We start from the raw sequence: 20,077 nt of genomic DNA, 5'->3' as shown, positions 1-20,077 counted from the left end.
AGGGTAGACCCTTTTCCCCAGAGTAGCAGAATTGTGAACCAGAGGCCATAGGTTTAAGGTAATAGGAACCTGAGGGAAAACTTTTTCACACAGAGGGTGGTGGATATATGGAATGAGCTGTCAGATGAGGTAGCTGAAGCAGGTACAAAAATACCATTTAAAGACATTTGTACAGGGACTTGGATAGGAAAGGTCAAGAGGTTTATGGGCCAAACACAGACGGGTGGGTCAAGTGTATATGGTGCATCTTGATCGGCATAGGTAAGCCGAAGGGTCAGTTTCCTGACTCTGAAAGTGTAAACCTAAACATTGTCTTCATACCACAACTCAACTGCTGAGGTTTCGATGATAGTTTGTTCTGCAAAGTAGTCACTGTTGATTGAACCATTTACCTTTGGTTGTGATGATTAACTGGACAACGTGGGAAGGTTGTTTGAGGCAAAGTGCAACAGTGAAGTGAGAAAAATTGACAATCGATTTTGGGCAATGATTCAGCAAAATTGAGATGAAAACCATTGTGGAAAATATTCGGCAGGACAGGTAACATCTTTGAAGAGAAAAGCAGAGTTGATGTTTCAAGTCAATGAGGTTAGTGGGTTGAGCAGCATCTGTGAAGCAAAGGGAGGGTCGATGTTTTGGGTTGAAATCCTGCATTAGAATGGAGACCATCCCTTTGCCATGAAGATGCTGTTTGACCAGCTTAGTTACAACAGCAGTTCCTTTGTAACAGTGTCAAGGGTTCTAATTTACTATTGGCAATTCATCTTTTGGCTCTGAGTTTTGAATTAGGATAAATATACTTTGTTCATGGTAATCATCCCCCTCCCCCCCCCACTTCTCTTGTAGCTAACTTCCCTCTGCTGCCCCATCAGTCTGAAGGAGGGTCCTGACCAAAACGTTGTCTGTCCATTTCCATATACAGATGCTGCCTGACCCTATTTGAGTTACTCCAGCAGCACGTTTTTTTTTTACTTGAGATTCGAGCATCTCTAATCTCTTGTGTCTCCAGTAATGAGGGTCTTTAGTTATGAAGATAGACTGGAGAAATTGAAAGTTTTACCCGAAACACGTGGCAAAACTGATCCAGGTATTAACGGGCATAGCCTTGCAGATAGTGAGGAATTATTTACAACTGTAGATAAAGTGCAGATTTCAATAAAGTGCCAGGGTTGCACAGTAGTAGATTGAATGATCGGGAATACATCCTTAACAAAGGTCCATTCAAGCTGATATAGCAGGGAAGAAGCTGTTCCTAGAAATTGTTGATTGGAACGGGGATGTGTGAATAGTTACGAGAGATTTTTTGAAATTACATGAACTATCAGATCATTTCATTTGAAGGACCCTTTCAGTATGCAAATTCAGCTGTGTAAATGTGTATTAAACTAACCATTTTGTATTTGAAGTGTAGTCATTCTAAATAGTAAACAGATGCATCAGTGGAAAAAATACTGTCCAGATATATTAAAATAACTTGCCATTTGTAAAACATCATCTTTGACCTTGCATGCATATAAAAAAAGAGAAAGAAAAGTTTAAAGTACAAAATATATTTGTTTTTGCTGGTAGGTTTTAAATTTTTTTGTTTTGTTTTAAAAAGGTTTGGGAAGAGCCTATGCATTATTATTTGCAGAAAGAGGAGCTTCTGTTGTTGGTAAGTGCTTTTTGAAGATCATTCCCAATTAATCATAACGTATATTTTCTTGAGTTTCACTCTGCTCTCTCATATTTACCTTAAAGGGCCTGTCCCACTGTACGAGCTAATTCAACAGTTCTCCCGTGTTTTCCCTGATTCGAATTCGGAGAATTACGGTAATAGCTGCTTGTAGGCACTCGGGGCTTTCGTGGACATTTTTCAACATGTTGAAAAATCTTCACGAGCTTACCGCGTTTCCCGAGTACCTGCCGTTAGCGTTACGAGCAGCTAAGAGACGTGCCGAGCTCCGACGTACCCGCTATGTACATTCTACGTGCTTACCACGAGTTTGATTTTTTTTTTTACTCGGGAGAGCTCTTGAATTACCTTGTACAGTGGATCAGGCCCTTTAGTCTTCTGAGACTTGTTAAACTGCTACCTTGGGCATTAGAAATGACTGATTGACTTGCCAAATAAAACATTTTACATGCATTTTCAGTATTGGTGGATGTGAGTTACTATTTTATCTTGGAAGACAATTAAATTAAACCAAGTCCTGCTGTCAGTACTGTGTGTACATGTGCAGTGCATTTTCTGCAGTCAAGCTAAGGACCAAAGTTAATTTTCTTCCATCTGGTTGCTGAGATACGTTTTTCTTTTAAATAAAAGTCATAGAACATAGACATAGAAAATAGGTGTAGGAGGAGGCCAATCGGCCCTTTGAGCCAGCACCGCCATTCATTGTGATCATGGCTGATCGTCCCCTATCAATAACCCGTGCCTGCCTTCTCCCCATATCCCTTGACTCCACTGGCCCCTAGAATTCTATCTAACTCTCTCTTAAATCCATCCATTGATGGCCTCCACTGCCCTCTGTGGCAGGGAATTCCATAAATTCCCAACTCCCTGGGTGAAAAAGCTTTTTCTCACCTCAGTCTTAAATGACCTCCCCTTTATTCTAAGACTGTGGCCCCTGGTTCTGGACTCGCCCAACATTGGGAACATTTTTCCTGCATCTAGCTTGTCCAGTCCTTTTATAATTTTATTTGTTTCTATAAGATCCCCCCTCATTTTTCTAAAACTCCAGTGAATACAAGCCTAGTCTTTTCAATCTTTCCTCATATGACAGTCCCGCCATCCCAGGGATCAATCTCGTGAACCTATGCTGCACTGCCTCAACCATAAGGATGTCCTTCCTCAAATTAGGAGACCAAAACTGTACACAATATTCCGGATGTGGTCTCACCAAAGTCCTATACAACTGCAGAAGAACCTCTTTACTCCTATACTGAAATCCTCTTGTTATGAAGGCCAACATTCCATTAGCTTTCTTCACTGCCTGCTGTACCTGCACGCCAACTTTCAGTGACCGGTGTACAAGGACGCCCAGGTCTCGCTGCACCTCCCCCTTACCTAAACTAACCTCATTGAGATAACAATCTGCCCCCTTGTTTTTGCTGCCAAAGTGGATAAACTCACATTTACTGCATAAATACGTGGTACTGCACCTGCAACTGCTCGGACAGGAAGGCTCTGCAGAGGGTAGTGAGGGGAGCAGAGAGGATCATTGGCGTCTCCCTACCCTCGGTACAAGAACTGTTCCAGAGCCGCTGTCTGAAGAAAGCACAGAGAATTGCCAAGGACAAACTGCACCCCCTCCACATACACCTGGATCTCCTGCCATCAGGCAAGAGATATCGAAGCATCAAAGCCCGGACTACGAGGCTGCTAAACAGCTTCCTACCACAGGCTGTGAGGCTGCTAAACAGTCACTCTGCACCCACAGTCACTTGGCTTGACTCTGCGGCTGGCACGGACACTTTAATACTGGCACTGGCCACTCAAATCAGCGGCCCCGGACATTTTTTATGATTGGTTTATTGTATTTTAACATTGTGTTTTTTTTTTTACCTGCTTTTAACTATTTATACTGTTCCATCAGGGACTGGATTGTTTTTAGTGTTATTATGTGTGAAGTGTTTTAAATTTCATGTGCAATGCTCCGCTATTCACTGGGAAACGTCTTTTCATTTTGCACTGTAACAACTGTTGCTGCAAGATGACAATAAAGGTTGATTGATTGATTGATTATCTATATTATACTGCATCTGCCACGCATCTGCCCACTCACTCAACCTGTCCAGGTCACCCAGCAACCTCCTAACATCCTCTTCACAGCTCACACTGCCACCCAGCTTTGGGTCATCCGCAAACTTGCTAGTGTTGATCCTAATTCCCTCTTCCAAATCATTAATATATACTAGACCAAGTGCAGACCCGTTGGGCCTGTTCCCCCAATGTGCGGTTGTGGGGGGGGAGGCTGCATGCAGCGTCACACACACTAACTATCCCCCGCCCCCGCACTTATGCTAATTACCCCCCTTGATATTATATTAATATTTATTAATTTGCTCCTTTTACCCCATACCCACCCTATCTACTGACGTATAGCCCCCAACTTGCAGTCAGATCTAGAGAGGGGGGAGGGGTTTAGAGAGTGAGGGCAGAGAGTGAAGGGGCAGAGACAGAGAGCGACACAGGGACACAGAGAGAGGGGCAAGGGGGATAGGGGGTAGGGGGTGGAGAGGAGGAGAAGAGGGAGGGTAGGTGAGGGGGGAAAGGTGGGGGAGGAGAGAGAGAGAGGGTGAGAGTGAGGTGGAGAGAGAGGGGGGTGAGGTGGGGGAGCAGGGACGGGGATAGAGGGGGAGGGTGGAGGGTAGGGGAAGAGGGGGGGAGAGATGGGGGGGAGAGAGAGGAGGAAGAGAGAGAGAGAGGAGAGATGAGGCGACGGAGGTGATGAGGGAGAGAAGGAAAGGGGAGAGGTGGGGAGAGAGAGGAGGGGAGAGAGAGAGAGAGAGGGAGAGAGAGGGGGAGAGAGAGAGAGAGAGAGAGGGAGAGGGAGAGAGAGAGAAAGGGGGAGAGAGAGAGAGAAAGAGAGAGGGATAGGGAAATAGAGAGAGATAGGGAGAGAGAGACGTGGGGAGAGAGAGAGAGAGAGTGCCTTTTTTACCCAAACCCCCCAAACAACCATTTGCAGGCAGTGCTTTTTTCCCTCAAACTAACCATATTTTCATTTTCAAACCACATTATGGGTACTCACAGCTGTGGAGACATTTGTTCAGTGTCATTCAGAGCTCTGATTGAGGCACATCACTTGCAGAGACTGATTGCGGCACACCACTTCCTGGTTTTATAGTCCCTCCCCCTCCCTCCCGCAGGGGTAGCAGAGAGAATGGTGAATTTTGTAAAAACATTAATATCTCTGTCATTTTTCATCGACGGGAAATATCCTCGGCACAAATGCGGCGGAGGGGGGCTCTGAGTGAGGTAGCCAAAAATGATGGCCGTAGCTGGCGGCGTTCTCTCGGAAATCGTGACTTTTAGTAATATAGATGGTAAGCAGTTGCGGCCCCAGCACCGAGCCTTGCGGCACTCCACTCGCCACTGCCTGCCATTCTGAAAAGTACCCGTTCACTCCTACTCTTTGCTTCCGGTCTGCCAACCAATTTTCTATCCATGCCAACACCCTACCCCCAATACCATGTGCTCTAATTTTCTGAAAGTCTAGACACACGACATCCACTGGCTCCCCTTCATCCATTTTACTTGTCACATCCTCAAAAAATTCAAGAAGATTAGTCAAGCATGATTTCCCTTTAATAATCCATGTTGACTTGGACTAATCATTTTACTGCTATCCAAATGCCCCATTATTACCTCTTTAATAATTGACTCCAGCATCTTTCCCACCACCGAAGTCAGGCTAACTGGTCTGTAATTCCCCATTTTCTCTCTCGCTCCTTTCTCAAAAGTGGGATAACATTAGCTATCCACCAATCCACAGGAACTGATCCTGAATCTATTGAACATTGGAAAATGACCACCAATGCGTCCACTATTTGGATCCGGGTCGGTGGGAGCGCTGCACTGGTGGCAGCCCTGTCAGCAGCGTGTTAGTTTTTTCCAACTTTTTTTATTTTTTTGGTATGTTTTAAAGTATGTTTTTAATGTTCCTTCGTGTGTTTTGTGTGGGGGGTGGTGTGGGGGGGTGAGGGGGAAACCGTTTTGGTCGCCTCCTCCAAGGAGAGGCGACTTTTTCCAGGAAGCCTCCCCCGTGGCCTAACAGCGAGGATCGGCGCGGCCTTTCCCGGAGACGCGCCCGGGGCTCGGGGTTCCGGCGGCGGGTGCAGCGTGGACTGTCAGCACGGAGCTGGGGCTCGCTGGAGGGGAGCGCTCCGTTCCGTTGGCCCGCAGCAGACGGCAGCCTGAAGCCGCGGTCTGCACAGCTCCAGCTGGCGCGGCGTCTACAGCCCGGGATCCCTCGTGGGGGACCCGGGGGGGAAGAAGAAGCTTCCACCGCCGCCCGCGGCCAACTTTCTACCGCGGGTCCGGTATGGACTTAACATCACCCCTGGAGGGGAGCTTCGACCGCCGGCCCTGCAGACTGCGGTGCTTATGGCTGCGGATGTGGAGTAATTCCCAGACATGCAAACTTTAAATCTTCGGCCGCCGGCCTATACCAACTAAAAGCTGCGGTCTCCGGTGGGGAGGAGCCGACTCTGGACTTACCTGGACTTGTACCTTGTCCTTACCATCTGGACGCCCGCAGCGACTGCTGCGGAGGGTTGAGGTCCCGACCACGGGGGAAAATGGAGGAGGACTGGACAAATTGTGTGCCTTCCACCACAGTGATGAATGCTGTGGTGGATGTTTATGTTAAAATTTTATTGTGTTTTTGTGTGTGCCCTTTATCATTGTATCGCTGCTGACATATCATTTCACTTGCACTTTTTGTGCAATGTGACAAATAAACCGTTGTATTGTATTGTATTTCGAGAGCCACCTATCTGAGGACCCTGGGATGCAGACCATCAGGCCCAGGGGATTTATCATCCTTCAGTCCCATTAGCCTACCCAATACTATTTCTCGCCTAATGAACATTTCTTTCAGTTCCTCTACCCCCTTAGATCCTCTGTCCTCCAGTACATCTGGGAGATTTTTTGTGTCTTCCTTAGTGAAGACAGATCCAAAGTACCTGTTCAACTCCTCTGCCATTTCCTTGTTGCCCATAATAATTTCACCCGTGTCTGCCTTCAAGGGACCCACATCTGACTTTGCTACTCTTTTTCCCTTAACATATTGAAATAATCTTTTACTGTCCTTCTTTATATTCCTGGCCAGCTTCCCTTCGTACTTCATCTTTTCAGCCCGTATTTCCCGTTTTGTTTCCTTCTGTTGTCCTATGAAAGTTTCCCAATCCTCTGGCTTCCGGCTACTCTTTGCTGTGTTATACATCTTTTCTTTTAGTTTTATTCTATCCCTAACTTCTTTAATCTATCTCTAAGTCTTGGCACAGTTCAAGAATTGAGCTTCTGTCTTTCAGTTTTAGTGCTTTAAGTAATGTTCACGAAACAGTAATTCTCTGTATACTACTGACAACATGATTTTGCAGGCAATCAGGATCAGTAAATTTTTTGCGTAGATACAAAATGCTGGAGTAAGTCAGCGGGACCGGCAGCATCAATGCTGCTGGTCCCGCTGAGTTACTCCAGCATTTTGTGTCAGCCTTCGATTTAAACCAGCATCTGCTATTCTTTCCTACACATTCAGTGAATTATTTAATTGATTTGTATTGCTTCTGTAAAGGACTGTAAGTCTGTTTCACCACTTTCAGTATAACATTTTAAACTGTGCAGTAACTTTAAAATTACATGATATAAAACTGATGTCTTCAATAGCTCTATTGCAACAAATAACATAACTTTTTTTCAAAATGTTCTCTTGTAGTAAGTTTTGCTCTACGATTTCCAGCTTGTTGTTCTTTAATGCAGAATTAATTATGTATATAGTATGTTATTTCTCTCGGTGATTAGAATTCAATAATGAAGTCATGCTTAGTTATACAGGGACTGGGCCAGACTATGTTTTATTTTTTGATCCATCGTTGTGAAGGAAGACCTATTTGCATTTGTCTACCAACTTGTCTGAATGAGTATCATGCAGATTAAATCAGAAATGTTATCAAAGGGATGTAGATGTGTTAAGTGAGTGAGTAAAGATCATTGAGTGAGTGAAAAAAAACATGGGGGTCACATATTTATGATAGAGATGAGGCAAACGTTTAGACTTCATCAGTCTTTGGAACTCTCTTCCTCACAAAGTACTGGAAGCTGAGCCTTTTAAATATTTTTAAGGCAGAAATATTTAGTGGAGAAGCAAGGAGGAAAAGGGATGATGGTAGGTTTCCATGGGTAAACCAGAATGCAGATTTGGTTGCAGATGATCAACCATGATTTTATTAAATGACTTAAAAGGTTAAACTATAAGAAGAGGTGACATATACTTAATGCTCTTTTGGGTAGGGATTAATTGAATCAATGTGTTTAAAATGATGAAAAGATTTGACACAGTAGATGCAGAGAAACTTGCTCGGGGGAAATGCAGTAAAATGTGTAATTTTTTTAATATAGCTTGGGATTGAATAAAATCAATAGATTAAATTAGCTATTCTTGTGTCGGTACCCCTATCACAACATTATAGAAAGTGAAATATTTATTTTGATCTAACTTTATTAATTTCTTGCTGCAGTAAATGACCTAGGCGGTGACATCAAAGGAGAAGGCAAAAGCTCATCTGCTGCAGATAGAGTGGTGGAAGAGATAAGGGCAAAAGGAGGCAATGCTGTGGCCAGCTATGGTATTGTGCTTCACGTTTTATTCAGCTTGTTCTGTTTTATGTTCAAAATGCATCATTATCTGTTCTATTTCCTGACTGGACTATTCTCTCTAGAAGATCATCATTTAAAAGTTTGTACGAAGATGTGGTACAATTGAGACAAACATTTCACCTTTGAATTATACTAAATATTTTATCAATATACAAAAAATTGCAGATTTTGTAAATGCTAATCACTAATCAGAGCCACGGTGAAATGATATGTGAAACTTTGAGTGAAGGACATTCTCATGCTACTGAAACAATTGGTTATTGTGTGTTGTGCCTTTGCAGTTGCAATTTTGACATAATTTATTTATCTTTAGATTTCAAAACTTGCTTTTCTGTTTGTAGTAGTTCCCTTCCAGTGAAAATAAATAAAACACAATTATATCAGTCATTCAGCCAATTGGACCACAAAATAATGAAGAAATCTATTGATGTGATATTTGGGAAAATAGCATGCGGGTTCCTGTAACTTTTAAAAGTGGGGGGGGGGGTGATGGTATTCTAAATTTCCTTTGATCCATATTTTCTGCATTGCAAATGTTGCATCTTATAACAATGGAAGGGAAATAAAGAAAACAAATACTGACCTATGACTAATTGTAGAGAATATGGTTACATATAACATGAATCTACCCAATGTTATTTGACTGAATGCAAATTCTGGAAGGATGTTTAACATGCCAGCAGCATCTTGCTTGATTGGCTTGGTGCTTGCAATGAAGGCGTGCATGCTTCTTCTAGCTGCTCTTGCCCCTTGTGAGTCTGTGGGATTAATCAAGATGGAGGTCTGGTTTTCTGGCCATCGCTTGAAACTGACTCAGTATATACAGTACCCATATGCAGGATCGAACCCTGTTCTCTGGCACTGTAAGACATCAACTCTACCACTGCGCATGATGACAAACAGCGCATCACCCCCAAACTTTTCTTGGAGCTATTTGATAGTTTGCAGATTTCAAAGTCTTTTGAATTGTTTCTAAAGATCATTGATAATAAGGGGCGAATAGATTCAAGTAATTACAATCTGCCTTTTTAATCAAGTTCAGTAACTCGTTAAAATTAAAGGAGTCCCAGCTATGTACACCAGCTTTGGCTGGCATAACAGTGAGCTGAAAATGCACCTGATTACTTGGCACTCCCCTGGACAAAGAAGTCAGGTGTGCTGAGAGATTACCATCGGGAACTTCAAAACACAAGCTCAAAATTATCCAAACTATGGTCCTGATACAAAATGTTGTCTCCCGATGCTGCCTGTTCACTGATGCTACCTTTCCTGTTGAGTTACCCCAGCACTTTGTGTTTTGGATACTGATTTTCAGCATGAGTTTTATAGGGGTAACTACAGGGCGGCATAGTGACGCAGCGATAGAGTTGCTGGCTTATAGCACCAGAGACCCGGGTTCGATCCTGACCACGGGTGCTGTGTGTACTGAGTTTGTACGGTCTCCTTGTGACCGTGTGGGTTTTCTCCGGCTGCTCTGGTTTCCTCCAAAGACCTGCAGGTTTGTAGGCTAATTGGCTTTGGTAAAATTTTGCCCAATGTGTAGGATAGTATTAGTGTAGGGGGTGATCACTGTTCAACGTGGACTCAGTGGGCCGAAGGGCCTATTTCCATGCTCTATTTCTAAAGTCTAAAGTCTAGGATGACACTGTCAATTCTGATAACTTCAACATTCATTTTTCCATTTTACTGAATGCAGCTGTAGTGTTGGTATTCTTTGCATTTTTCAAACTAATATTGTTTTGGACTTCTGTGGTGTTCCCTTTTTTCCCCCAATGTAAAACACAAATAACTGGGGTAGTTTCACTGAAACTTGCAAAGGACTTGCAGCCTTAACGCTTTTTTCTGGTGCAGAAGTATTTTTGAATTATATAAAGTCAAATAAACAATTTTATGTCACTATTTACCTGTTGAGCACATCCCAATACCAGGTAACACCTTTGAGGTCTGTTCTCATTACTCCTATTTCAGAATCGTCTGTTTCCAAGAATATTTTATAATTGCTTCCCTTTATAGGGGTTCCTAGTGGAGTTTGACGTCCCAGTTATCCATGTTTTGGCAAGCATTTAATCGTACCTCTTCTCTTAACCTCCCCATCTTTACCCATGGGGTTTTTTAGTGGTTGACTGGTCATTAGGGATAGGAGTAGAATAAGGGCATTCGGCCCATCAAGTCTACTCTGCCATTCAATCGTGGCTGATCTATTTCTGAACCCCATTCTCCTGCCTTCTACCCATAACCTCTGACACGTGTTCTAATCAAGAATCTATCTAGCTCTGGCATTAAAAATATCCACTGACTTGCCTCCATAGCCTTCTATGGCAAAAAAATCCACAGATTCACCGCCCTCTGACGGAAGAAATGTCTCCTCATCTCCTTCCTTAAAGAACGTCCTTTAGTTCTGAGGCTATGATCTCTGGTCCTAGACTCTCCCACTAATAGAAACATCCTCTCCACAACCACTCTATCCAAGCCTTTAACTATTCTGTATGTTTCAATGAGGTCCCCCCTCATTCATTTAAACTCCAGCGAGTAGGGGCCTAGTGCTTACAAACACTCAACAACTACTCATTCCTGGGATCATTCTTTAAACCTCCTCTGGACCCCTCCAGAGGCAACTTCCTTAGTTTTGGTGCCCAAAATTGCTAACAATATTCCAAATGTTTCCTTACCAACACCTTATAGAGCCTCAACATTACATCCCTGTTTTTGTATACAAACCCTCTTGAAATAAATGCTAGCATTGAGTTTGCTTTCTTTACTACTGATTTGACTTGCAGATTAACTTTTTGGGAATCTTGCACCAGGACTCCAAAGTCCCTTTGCATCTCCGATTTCTGGATTCTCCCACTGTTTAGAAAATAGTATATGCCTTTGTTCCTACTATCAAAATGCACGACTCTACACTTTGATACAGTGTATTTCGTCTGCCACTTCTCTGCCTACTCTCCCAGCCTGTCCAAGTCCTTCTGCAGAGTCCCTGCTTTCCCCATACTACCTGCTCCTCCACCTATTTTTGTATCATCTGCAAATTTTGCCATAAAGCCTTTAATCCCCTTGTCCAAATCATTAATATACAACGCGAAGAGTAGCGGCCCCAGCACCGACCCTTGCAGACCTCCACTAGTCACTGGCAGCCAACCAGAAAAAGCCTCCTTTATTGCCACTCTTTGTCTTCTGCCATCCAGCCAACCTGCTAACCATGCTAGTATCTGCCCCTTAATACAGTGGGCTCTCATCTTTCTTGGCAGCCTCAAAGGCTTTCTGAAAATCTAAGTAAACAACATTTGACTCTCCTTCATCAGTCCTGCTATTTACTTCAAAGAATTCCTGCAAATTTGTCAAGCAAGACCTCCCCTTCACAAAGCCTTGCTGACTTTGGCCTATTTTATTGTGAACTTCTAAGTACTCCGTAACCTCATCCTTTATAATGGACTCTAAATTCTTACCAGCCACGGGTCAGAGTAACCGGCCTATATTGTAGTTCCCACAATTCTGCCTTGCTCTCTTTTTGTGCAGTGGGTAATATTGGCAATTTTTAAATCATCTGGTACCACTCCTGACTAGTGATTCATGAAATATCACTATCAATGCCTCTACAATCTCTAAAGCCACTTCTTTCTGAACCCTAGGGTGTGGTCCATCTGGCCCAGGTGACTTATCCACCAGCCCTTTCAGCTTCTCTTCCACACCCTGACTCTTTTTGAATTTCAGTCACGTTGCTGGTGTCTTCCACTGTGAAGATTGATGCAAAAAAGTTATTCAACTCCTCTGCCATTTCTTTATTTTCCATTATCACTTCTTCTGCAACATTTTCCAGCAGTCCAGCGTCTTTCTTACTCTTTATATAACTGAAGAAACTATTGCTATCCAATTTTATATTATTGGCTAGCATGCCTTTGTATTTCATCTTTTCTCCCCATATTGCATTTTTAGTTACCTTCTGTTGTTCATTGAAAGCTTCCCAATCCTCTGACTTCCGGCTAATCTTTAATATGTTATATGCCTTCTCTTTTAATTTTATACTGTCCTTGACTTCCCTTGTCCCTTAAAATAGACTTCGCCCCCTAGAATCCTTCTTCCTCTTTGGAATGAAACGATCCTGCATCTCCCAGATTATTCCCAGAAATTCCTGCCATTGCTGTTCCACCATCATCCCTGCTAGGGTCCCTTTCCAGTCAACTTTGGCCAGCTCCTCCCTCATGCTTCTGTAGTCCCCTTTGCCCAACAGCAATACCAACACATCCTATATCACCTTCTCCCTCTCAAATTGCAGATTAAAACTTACAGTGCCCACCATAATATTTGGGACAAAGGCCCATCATTTGTTTATTTGCCTCTGTACTCCACAAAGCGCCAAATGTCAGATTTAATTAAAGGGACACATGGCTTCACAGGCATTTGTAATTGCCCAGGTGAGTTTAAATGTTTCTATAATGCAGGTATAAGAGAGCTCTCAGCACCTAGTCTTTCCTCCAGTCTTTCCATCACCTTTGGAAATGTTATTGCTGTTTATCAACATGAGGACCAAAGTTGTGCCAATGAAAGTCAAAGAAGTCATTATGAGTGAGAAACAAGAATACAACTGTTAGAGACATCAGCCAAACCTTAGGCTTACTAAAATCAGCTGTTTGGATCATCATTAAGAAGAAAGAGCTTGCTTATCGCAAAAGGACTGCCAGGCCAAGGTAGACCTCCACTGCTGATGACAGAATAATTCTCTCCATAATAAAGAAAAATCCCCAAACATCTGTCTGACAGATCAGAAACACTCTTCAGGAGTCAAGTGTGGATTTGTCAATGACCACTGTCCGCAGAAGACTTCATGAACAGAAATACAGAGGCTACACTGCAAGATGCAAACCAAAGGATGGCCAGGTTACAGTTTGCCAAGAAGTACTTAAAAGAGCAACCACAGTTCTGGAAAAAGGTATTGTGGATAGATGAAGATTACCTTCAGAGAAATGGAAAGAGCAAAGTATGGAGGACAGAAGGAACTTCCCAAGATCCAAAGCATACCACCGTGAAACACAGTGGTGGGGGTGTTATGACCTGGTCATGTATGGTTGATGAAAGTACTGGCTCACGATCTTCATTGATGATACAACTGCTGATGGTAGTAGTATAATGAATTCTGAAATGTGTAGACACATCCTATCAAGTTCAAACAAATACCTCAAAACTCATTGGCTGGCGGTTCATTCTACAACAAGACAATCATCCCAAACATACTTCTAAAGCAACAAAGGAGTTTTTCAAAGCTAAAAAAATGGTCTATTCTTGAGTGGCCAAGTCAATTACCTGCTCTGATCCCAATTGAGCATGCCTTTAATATGCTGAAGAGAAAACTGAAGGGGACTAGCCCCCAAAACAAGCATAAGCTAAAGATGGCTGCAACACAGGCCTGGCAGAGCATCACCAGAGAAGACTGGTGAAGTCCACGAATTGCAGACTTCAAGCAGTCATTGCATGACTACTTTCATTTACATGACATTGCTCTGTCCTAAACATTACGGTGCCCTGAAATGGGGGGACTATGTATAAACACTGCTTTAATTTCTACATGGTGAAACCAAAATGTATAAAAATGGCCTTTATTAAAATCTTACAATGTGCACTTTAACCACATGTGATATTTTCTATTAAAAATCTCAAATTGTGGAGTAACAAAGCAATTAAATAAATGATGGGTCTTTTGTCCCAAACATTATGGAGGGCACTGTATCATATCGTGGACTGATGATAAATCATTCGCTCATTCTTGTCAGTAAAAAGCCAAATTACTGTGGTCAATAAAAGCGACTGGTTCCCAGTTTATTGCTTGTACATGGACCAGAACTGAAAGTCACCTGTTCCTTTGTTGCACCATCAAGTTTTCCTTTGCTACACTAGCAAAAGATAAATAATTCTCGTTTAGCCTGGTGTGTCGTATATTCTGGCACTGGGTTTGGATTTTGGAATGTGCTGCTACCCTGTAACAAAAGCATACTTTGTATCTTGCTGTCTGTAGGATGGCGGAGGATTGAAAAATAAATGAATGAGTGAATGAGGCTCTGCTTTGCATCCACCAATCTGCAGGTGTGACCCTGAGCATCCAGTACCTCCCATCACATTTCCACAATGCCCTCTAACTCCTTCACTGCTCCAACTAAGATTGACGTGTAATTGACGAACAGCAAATTATCTTCTGACTAAGCATCTTGCTGTTCTGAGTTCAGCAATTCCAAATAATTTGCTTTTGATATTTTCATTCATGATTACCACAATTTTTTCCAAATTATCTGGGTAACTGCGATAATTCGGCTTTTTCACCTCAAGTTAGCTGTATGTTATCTTGTACCATTATTCTTTTTGTTATCTAATCTTTTTTAAATCTGATTCCCTAGTTACTACATTCCTCCCCACATCCCCCACTCATTTGTATCTAAAATACAATTCATCTGTAACAATGAATAAAACAGGAAATCCTGTAAATATTCTGCTGGAGACAGCATCTCTGGAGAAAAAGAAATACATTTTTATAACTTGGAGCACCTTTCCTCAGTTGGTTCCCAATCTGCTGAGTGTTTGCAGTGTTTCCTTTTAAACATTCCACTCTCCACTGCTTACCTCTCTGAACTAATTTACTTATAAAATCATGGAGCATTATGCATGGGAGATTACATTTATTTTTGAGGCAGGCCTGAGATGTGCTGTCAGGAATGTTCTGAACCTATTTAGAACACAGAACAATACAGCACAGGAACAGCACCTTTGGCTCCCAATGCCTGTACCGAACATGATGCCAAGCCAAATGTACATGTACCACATCCCTCCAATCCCTGCAAATCCATCCGCCCGCCTTAAGCGCCACTTTCGTAACGGCACCGCCACCCGTCTCGGTAACCATCACTCTTTGACTCTATATTACCAGAAAAGCACAATGGGCTCATGAGTCAGTTACAAGTTTATGACCGAGGCAACATCATCTGAGTTGCTTGACATCAATCTCTGAATCGGGAATTAAAAGGAGATGCAGCAACAAACTCAAAACTCTATTAGTTTGTAAGACAAAGTGGAAACCAACCCAGCTACTGCATTTTGTAATTGTATTTCACATGGAGAAATGAATGCTAGATTTGTGGGGACTGATGAGGTACAATATTTTCAAGTGACTGTCCTCCTTTGACTCCACTTGCACTTTTACTTTTCTTTCTATTTCATCATTCAGTTGCTGTATACCTAATCCCGTTACTGTGACAGAATGCTTAAATTGTAATTAGAAATTTTTGTTGTCTTTCACTGATCTTCACAATAGAGAGCAAATGTAATGTTAGGTGCCAAGTATTATTTGGATGAGGCTACAAGGACTGCAAACGTTATGTTTTATTAATAAGTGGCAGGTTGAGTTTAGGTTTGTTATTGTAGGCAGACCCACAATCAGCTCCCCTGTATTACAATAGACCCTGGATCAGCACAGACTCAATGTGCCAACTGTGTCACCTGTAATTATGAACATTATGAGCTGTTATTAAGTAAGTGGAAGAGAAAAAAAAATAGTTCAGTAAATCTCTGAAAGTTTGTTATACAACTATTTGGCAATCCCAGTGGTTCAGCATTCGGTTCAGTAGGTGACGTTTCCCTTTCATCTTACCTGGGCTCTGGTTTCAGCACTCACTTATAATTCACCCTCTTCATAGGGAAATTTATCACGCTGTGTACCATTTTTTTTTTAAAGTTAAGAATGTTGATGCATTAATAAAAAATAATAGCCATAAGTTTGTAAAATCTGCCATTTGATTACCACCAAAATCCTTTGCACACTGGTTTGTGGGTATTTTATTGTATAGTTACTCATTCTTGAACGTGCAATTAGGATGGAATGGGAATTGTGTACATTTGTAATAATAAGGGTGTTTTATATGCAATTGTCTTGCATTCAACAAATCTTTACCGTGAATTCTAGATTCTGTTGAAGAAGGGGAAAAAATTGTTCAGACTGCCTTGGATACCTATGGAAGGATAGGTGAGTCATGATGTATTTGATGGTTATTTACACTTGGAAAAGGAGCTATGCAAAATGAGATTGTTAAAATTCGATGGGTCCAGGAAAATATCCTTAGGGAAATTAGTTGGCACTGTGTGTATAGTAGAGTGGGTGGGCAATTATAGATTTTGACTGTCTACCCTATCTCTGCCTCTCATAGTTTTATACCTCTATCAACTCTGTTCCTTTGCTCCAAGTAAAACAAGTCCAACCTATTGAATCTCTCACAATACTCAAGTCCTCCAATTCAATCAACATGTTTGTGAATCTGCTCTTGACTGTCTCCAGTGCAACTATCTTCTCCCTAAAGTGCTTGCAATTATTTTTGATTTTTGTGACTTGTGTATGCATGCTTTTGACGGAGTTGGGACGATTGAGGAAATTAGTTTAAAAGGCATCTCAAATCTTTGGCGGAATTGATTATTATCAAACTGTGAATCTTGTGACTAACAGATGCAGCAGGGTCCGTGCTGAGCCCCAGATATGTATAGCTACTGTGTAATTTTTGATGAAGAGTTCAAGATTAAAAGATGCAAGACAGCTGATGTTACAAAGCTGCTCAGTGTGGTCTGTGGATATAGATCCAGAGAAGCTTCAGAAGACTATAGACTGACAAAGTAAATGGGCTTATACATTAGCAAATATAACATGGCATGGAGAAAATGTGAGATTATCCTTGGTAGAATAAGTAGTGGTCATCGTACAGAAACAGGCATTCCAGTCCAGCTTGTACATGCCAGCCACAATAACCCCTTTAAGCTAGAACAATTGCAGATGTTTGGCCCGTATTTCTCTAAATCTTTCCTATCCAGCCCAGTTATTTTTTAAATGTTGCTGTTGTGCCTGTCTCAGCTGCCTCTTCTGGCAGTTTGATCCACACCCTCTGTGTGGAAAATGGGGCCCCTCGGGTTCCTATTAAATATTTTCCATCTCACCTTCAACTAATGCCCTATAGTTCTTGATTCCCCAACTGTGGCAAAAAAGACACCCTTCATTCACCCTATCTGTTCCCCTCGTGATTTTATACATCTCTATAAAATGAACCCCAGCCACCTGTGCACCAGGGAATAAAGTCTCAGTCTGCCACCCACTCCCAATATCTCAATATCGCGGGTCCTGGCAACACCATGGTAAATGTTCTTGGCGCTCTTTCCAGCTGAATGGCATACTTTTTCACCTCGAGAGATGTGAATTTGTGGAATTCTCTGTCACAGAAGGCAGTAGAGGCCAATTCACTGGATAAATTTATTAAGAGAGATAGATGGAGCTCTAGGGGCTAGTGGAATCAAGGGGTATGGGGAGAAGGCAGGCACAGGTTACTGATTGTGGATAATCAGCCATGGTCACAATGAATGGTGGTGCAGGCGCAAGACTTCCTCCTGCACCTATGTTTTCTGTTTCTATGTTAGTCCTTGATTCCCTTGCTCTCCAACACTCCCCAGGACCCAACTGTCCACTGTGACGATCCTGCCCTGTTTAAACTTTCCAAAATGCAATGCCTCATGCTTACCTGAATTAAACTCCACTTGCCATTCCTTGGTCCACTTGGTGCCGTATTTCTTGATACTTATCTTCACTGTTTATGATACCACCTATTTTGGTGTCGTCTGCAAACTTACTATTTATGCGTTGTACATTCTGATCCAAATTGTGATTAGATTACAAACAACAATGGGGCCCAGCACCGCTCCTTGAGGCACACCACTAGTCACCGGCCTCTAGTCCAAGACACCACCTTCTGCTAAATTCTCCGTCTAGTCAGCTTGCTCTCCCTGGATCCCATACGATCAAACCTTCCAGAGCCCCCTACAATGCAGAAAACTTATCAAAGGCCTTATTGAAGTTCATACTGACTACATCTACGACCTTCGCTCCACAGATGCTGCCTCACCCGCTGAGTTTCTCCAGCATTTTTGTCTACCTTCCATTTTCCAGCATCTATCGTCTTGCTCTCATTAGCAAATTTGGTTACTTCTTCAAAATTCTTTTAGATTTGTGAGACATTATCTCCCAAGTGCAAAACCATGCTGACTATCCTAATCAACGTCTTCCTTTCCAAATGCATGTAAATGTTATCCCTCATATTCCTCTCCAGTAATTTCCTACCACAGATTTTATGCTTACTGATCTATTGTCCCCAGGTTTCTCTTTGCAGCCTTTCTTAAATAGAGGCACAACACTAGCCACCCTCCCGTCTTCTGGCATCTCATTTGTGTCTAACGACGATTCATATATATCTCAGTTTTTTCCCCACCATTTCCTTGGATATATCTGATCAGGCAGGTAGATTTATCTACCTTCATATGTCTTTGGACATCCAGCAACATCTTTTCTCTAATATGGACTGTCCTGAAGACGCCTCCATTCAATTTCCCAGGTTTCCTCGTCTTCATGCCTTTCTCTGCATAAAAACAATGGAGAGATATTAATTGAGGACATTGCCCACCTCCTGCTTCTCCACACCTGGATCACAGTAGATCCTCTTCTGAGACCAGCAAGCAAAGAGTTGCCCCTCTCCAGTGCCATCTTGCTACACGATCATCATTTACCATTGACATTTTATTTAAAGCATTATTAGGTTCAGCTTCCGAACTTATTGTGGCTAACACCATTTTTCTTTCTCTTTATTTCAGATATTGTTGTTAACAATGCTGGGTGAGTAGTTTCTGCAGTACCTTATGTGTTGAGCCTCAAAGAATGTCTGATTCCAAAATTGTCTGATTGCTATGTGAATGTCAAACATGCAAGTCTCTATTAGCATGTGTTTTGCTCCCAATTTGAACATGTGGAGGCGCTAAATGGAACAAGTGTTTGTCCTGGGATCGTGGAGAGAGAGTTGTTTGAATCCACCTTGCCCTCCTTTCCCTCTCTCTCACTCTGCTCGGCCTAACATCTCCTAACAAAGGATGCCCAAGAAGAGAATGATAGAATTCACCAGACTGATTCCTGGGATGTCAGGACTTTCATATGAAGAATGACTGGATAGACTCGGCTTGTACTCGCTAGAATTTAGAAGATCGAGGGGGAATCTTATAGAAACGTACAAAATTCTTAGGGGGATGGACAGGCTAGATGCAGGAAAATTGTTCCCGATGTTGGGGAAGTCCAGGACAAGGGGTCACAGTTTAAGGATAAAGGGGAAATCCTTTAGGACCGAGATGAGAAGAACATTTTTCACACAGAGAGTGGTGAGTCTCTGGAACTCTCTGCCACAGAAGGTAGTTGAGGCCAGTTCATTGGCTATATTTAAGAGGGAGTTAGATGTGGCCCTTGTTGCTAAAGGGATCAGGGGGTATGGAGAGAAGGCAGGTACAGGGTACTGAGTTGGCTGATCAGTCATGATCATATTGAATGGCAGTGCCGGCTCGAAGGGCCGAATGGCCTACTCCTGCACCTATTTTCTATGTAATTTCAAATTCCGTTTGAGAGTGAGAAGCTTTGGTCTGAAACTAATGTCCTAATGTCCTAAATTCAGATAAAAGCAATTACAAAGAAAAAGATGAGGACAGCCTTGGCTAAAATGGACGGCAAAAATACATCAAATAGTAAGACGAGAGATGAGCAGTGGCAGAGATTTGAGTAGGTTTTTCATAAATCGCAGCTAAGGTATATTTTGGTGAGTGAGAAAAGGCACGATAAGAAAGATGTATCATTCATGGCTAACTGATCGAATTAAGAGTGCCAGCTAA

General features: G+C 42.3%; 1 protein-coding gene across 1 annotated transcript in view; it reads left to right on the top strand.

The window, feature by feature from the left end:
• The window catches only part of hsd17b4 (hydroxysteroid (17-beta) dehydrogenase 4), a 110,815-nt gene that overhangs the window by 1,840 nt on the left and 88,898 nt on the right, over nt 1–20,077 (top strand). Inside the window, exons 2-5 of the mRNA XM_055633148.1 lie at nt 1,601–1,654; nt 8,227–8,334; nt 16,308–16,367; nt 19,022–19,043. Coding sequence (XP_055489123.1) covers nt 1,601–1,654; nt 8,227–8,334; nt 16,308–16,367; nt 19,022–19,043 — 244 coding nt within the window. The remainder of the gene's footprint in view (nt 1–1,600; nt 1,655–8,226; nt 8,335–16,307; nt 16,368–19,021; nt 19,044–20,077) is intronic.

Source organism: Leucoraja erinacea, chromosome 3 (genome assembly GCF_028641065.1).
Source record: "Leucoraja erinacea ecotype New England chromosome 3, Leri_hhj_1, whole genome shotgun sequence".
In the NCBI taxonomy this organism is placed as follows: Eukaryota; Metazoa; Chordata; class Chondrichthyes; order Rajiformes; family Rajidae; genus Leucoraja; species Leucoraja erinaceus.
Note: the sequence above shows the minus strand (reverse complement) of the source record. Positions and strands in the feature narration are given on the sequence as shown.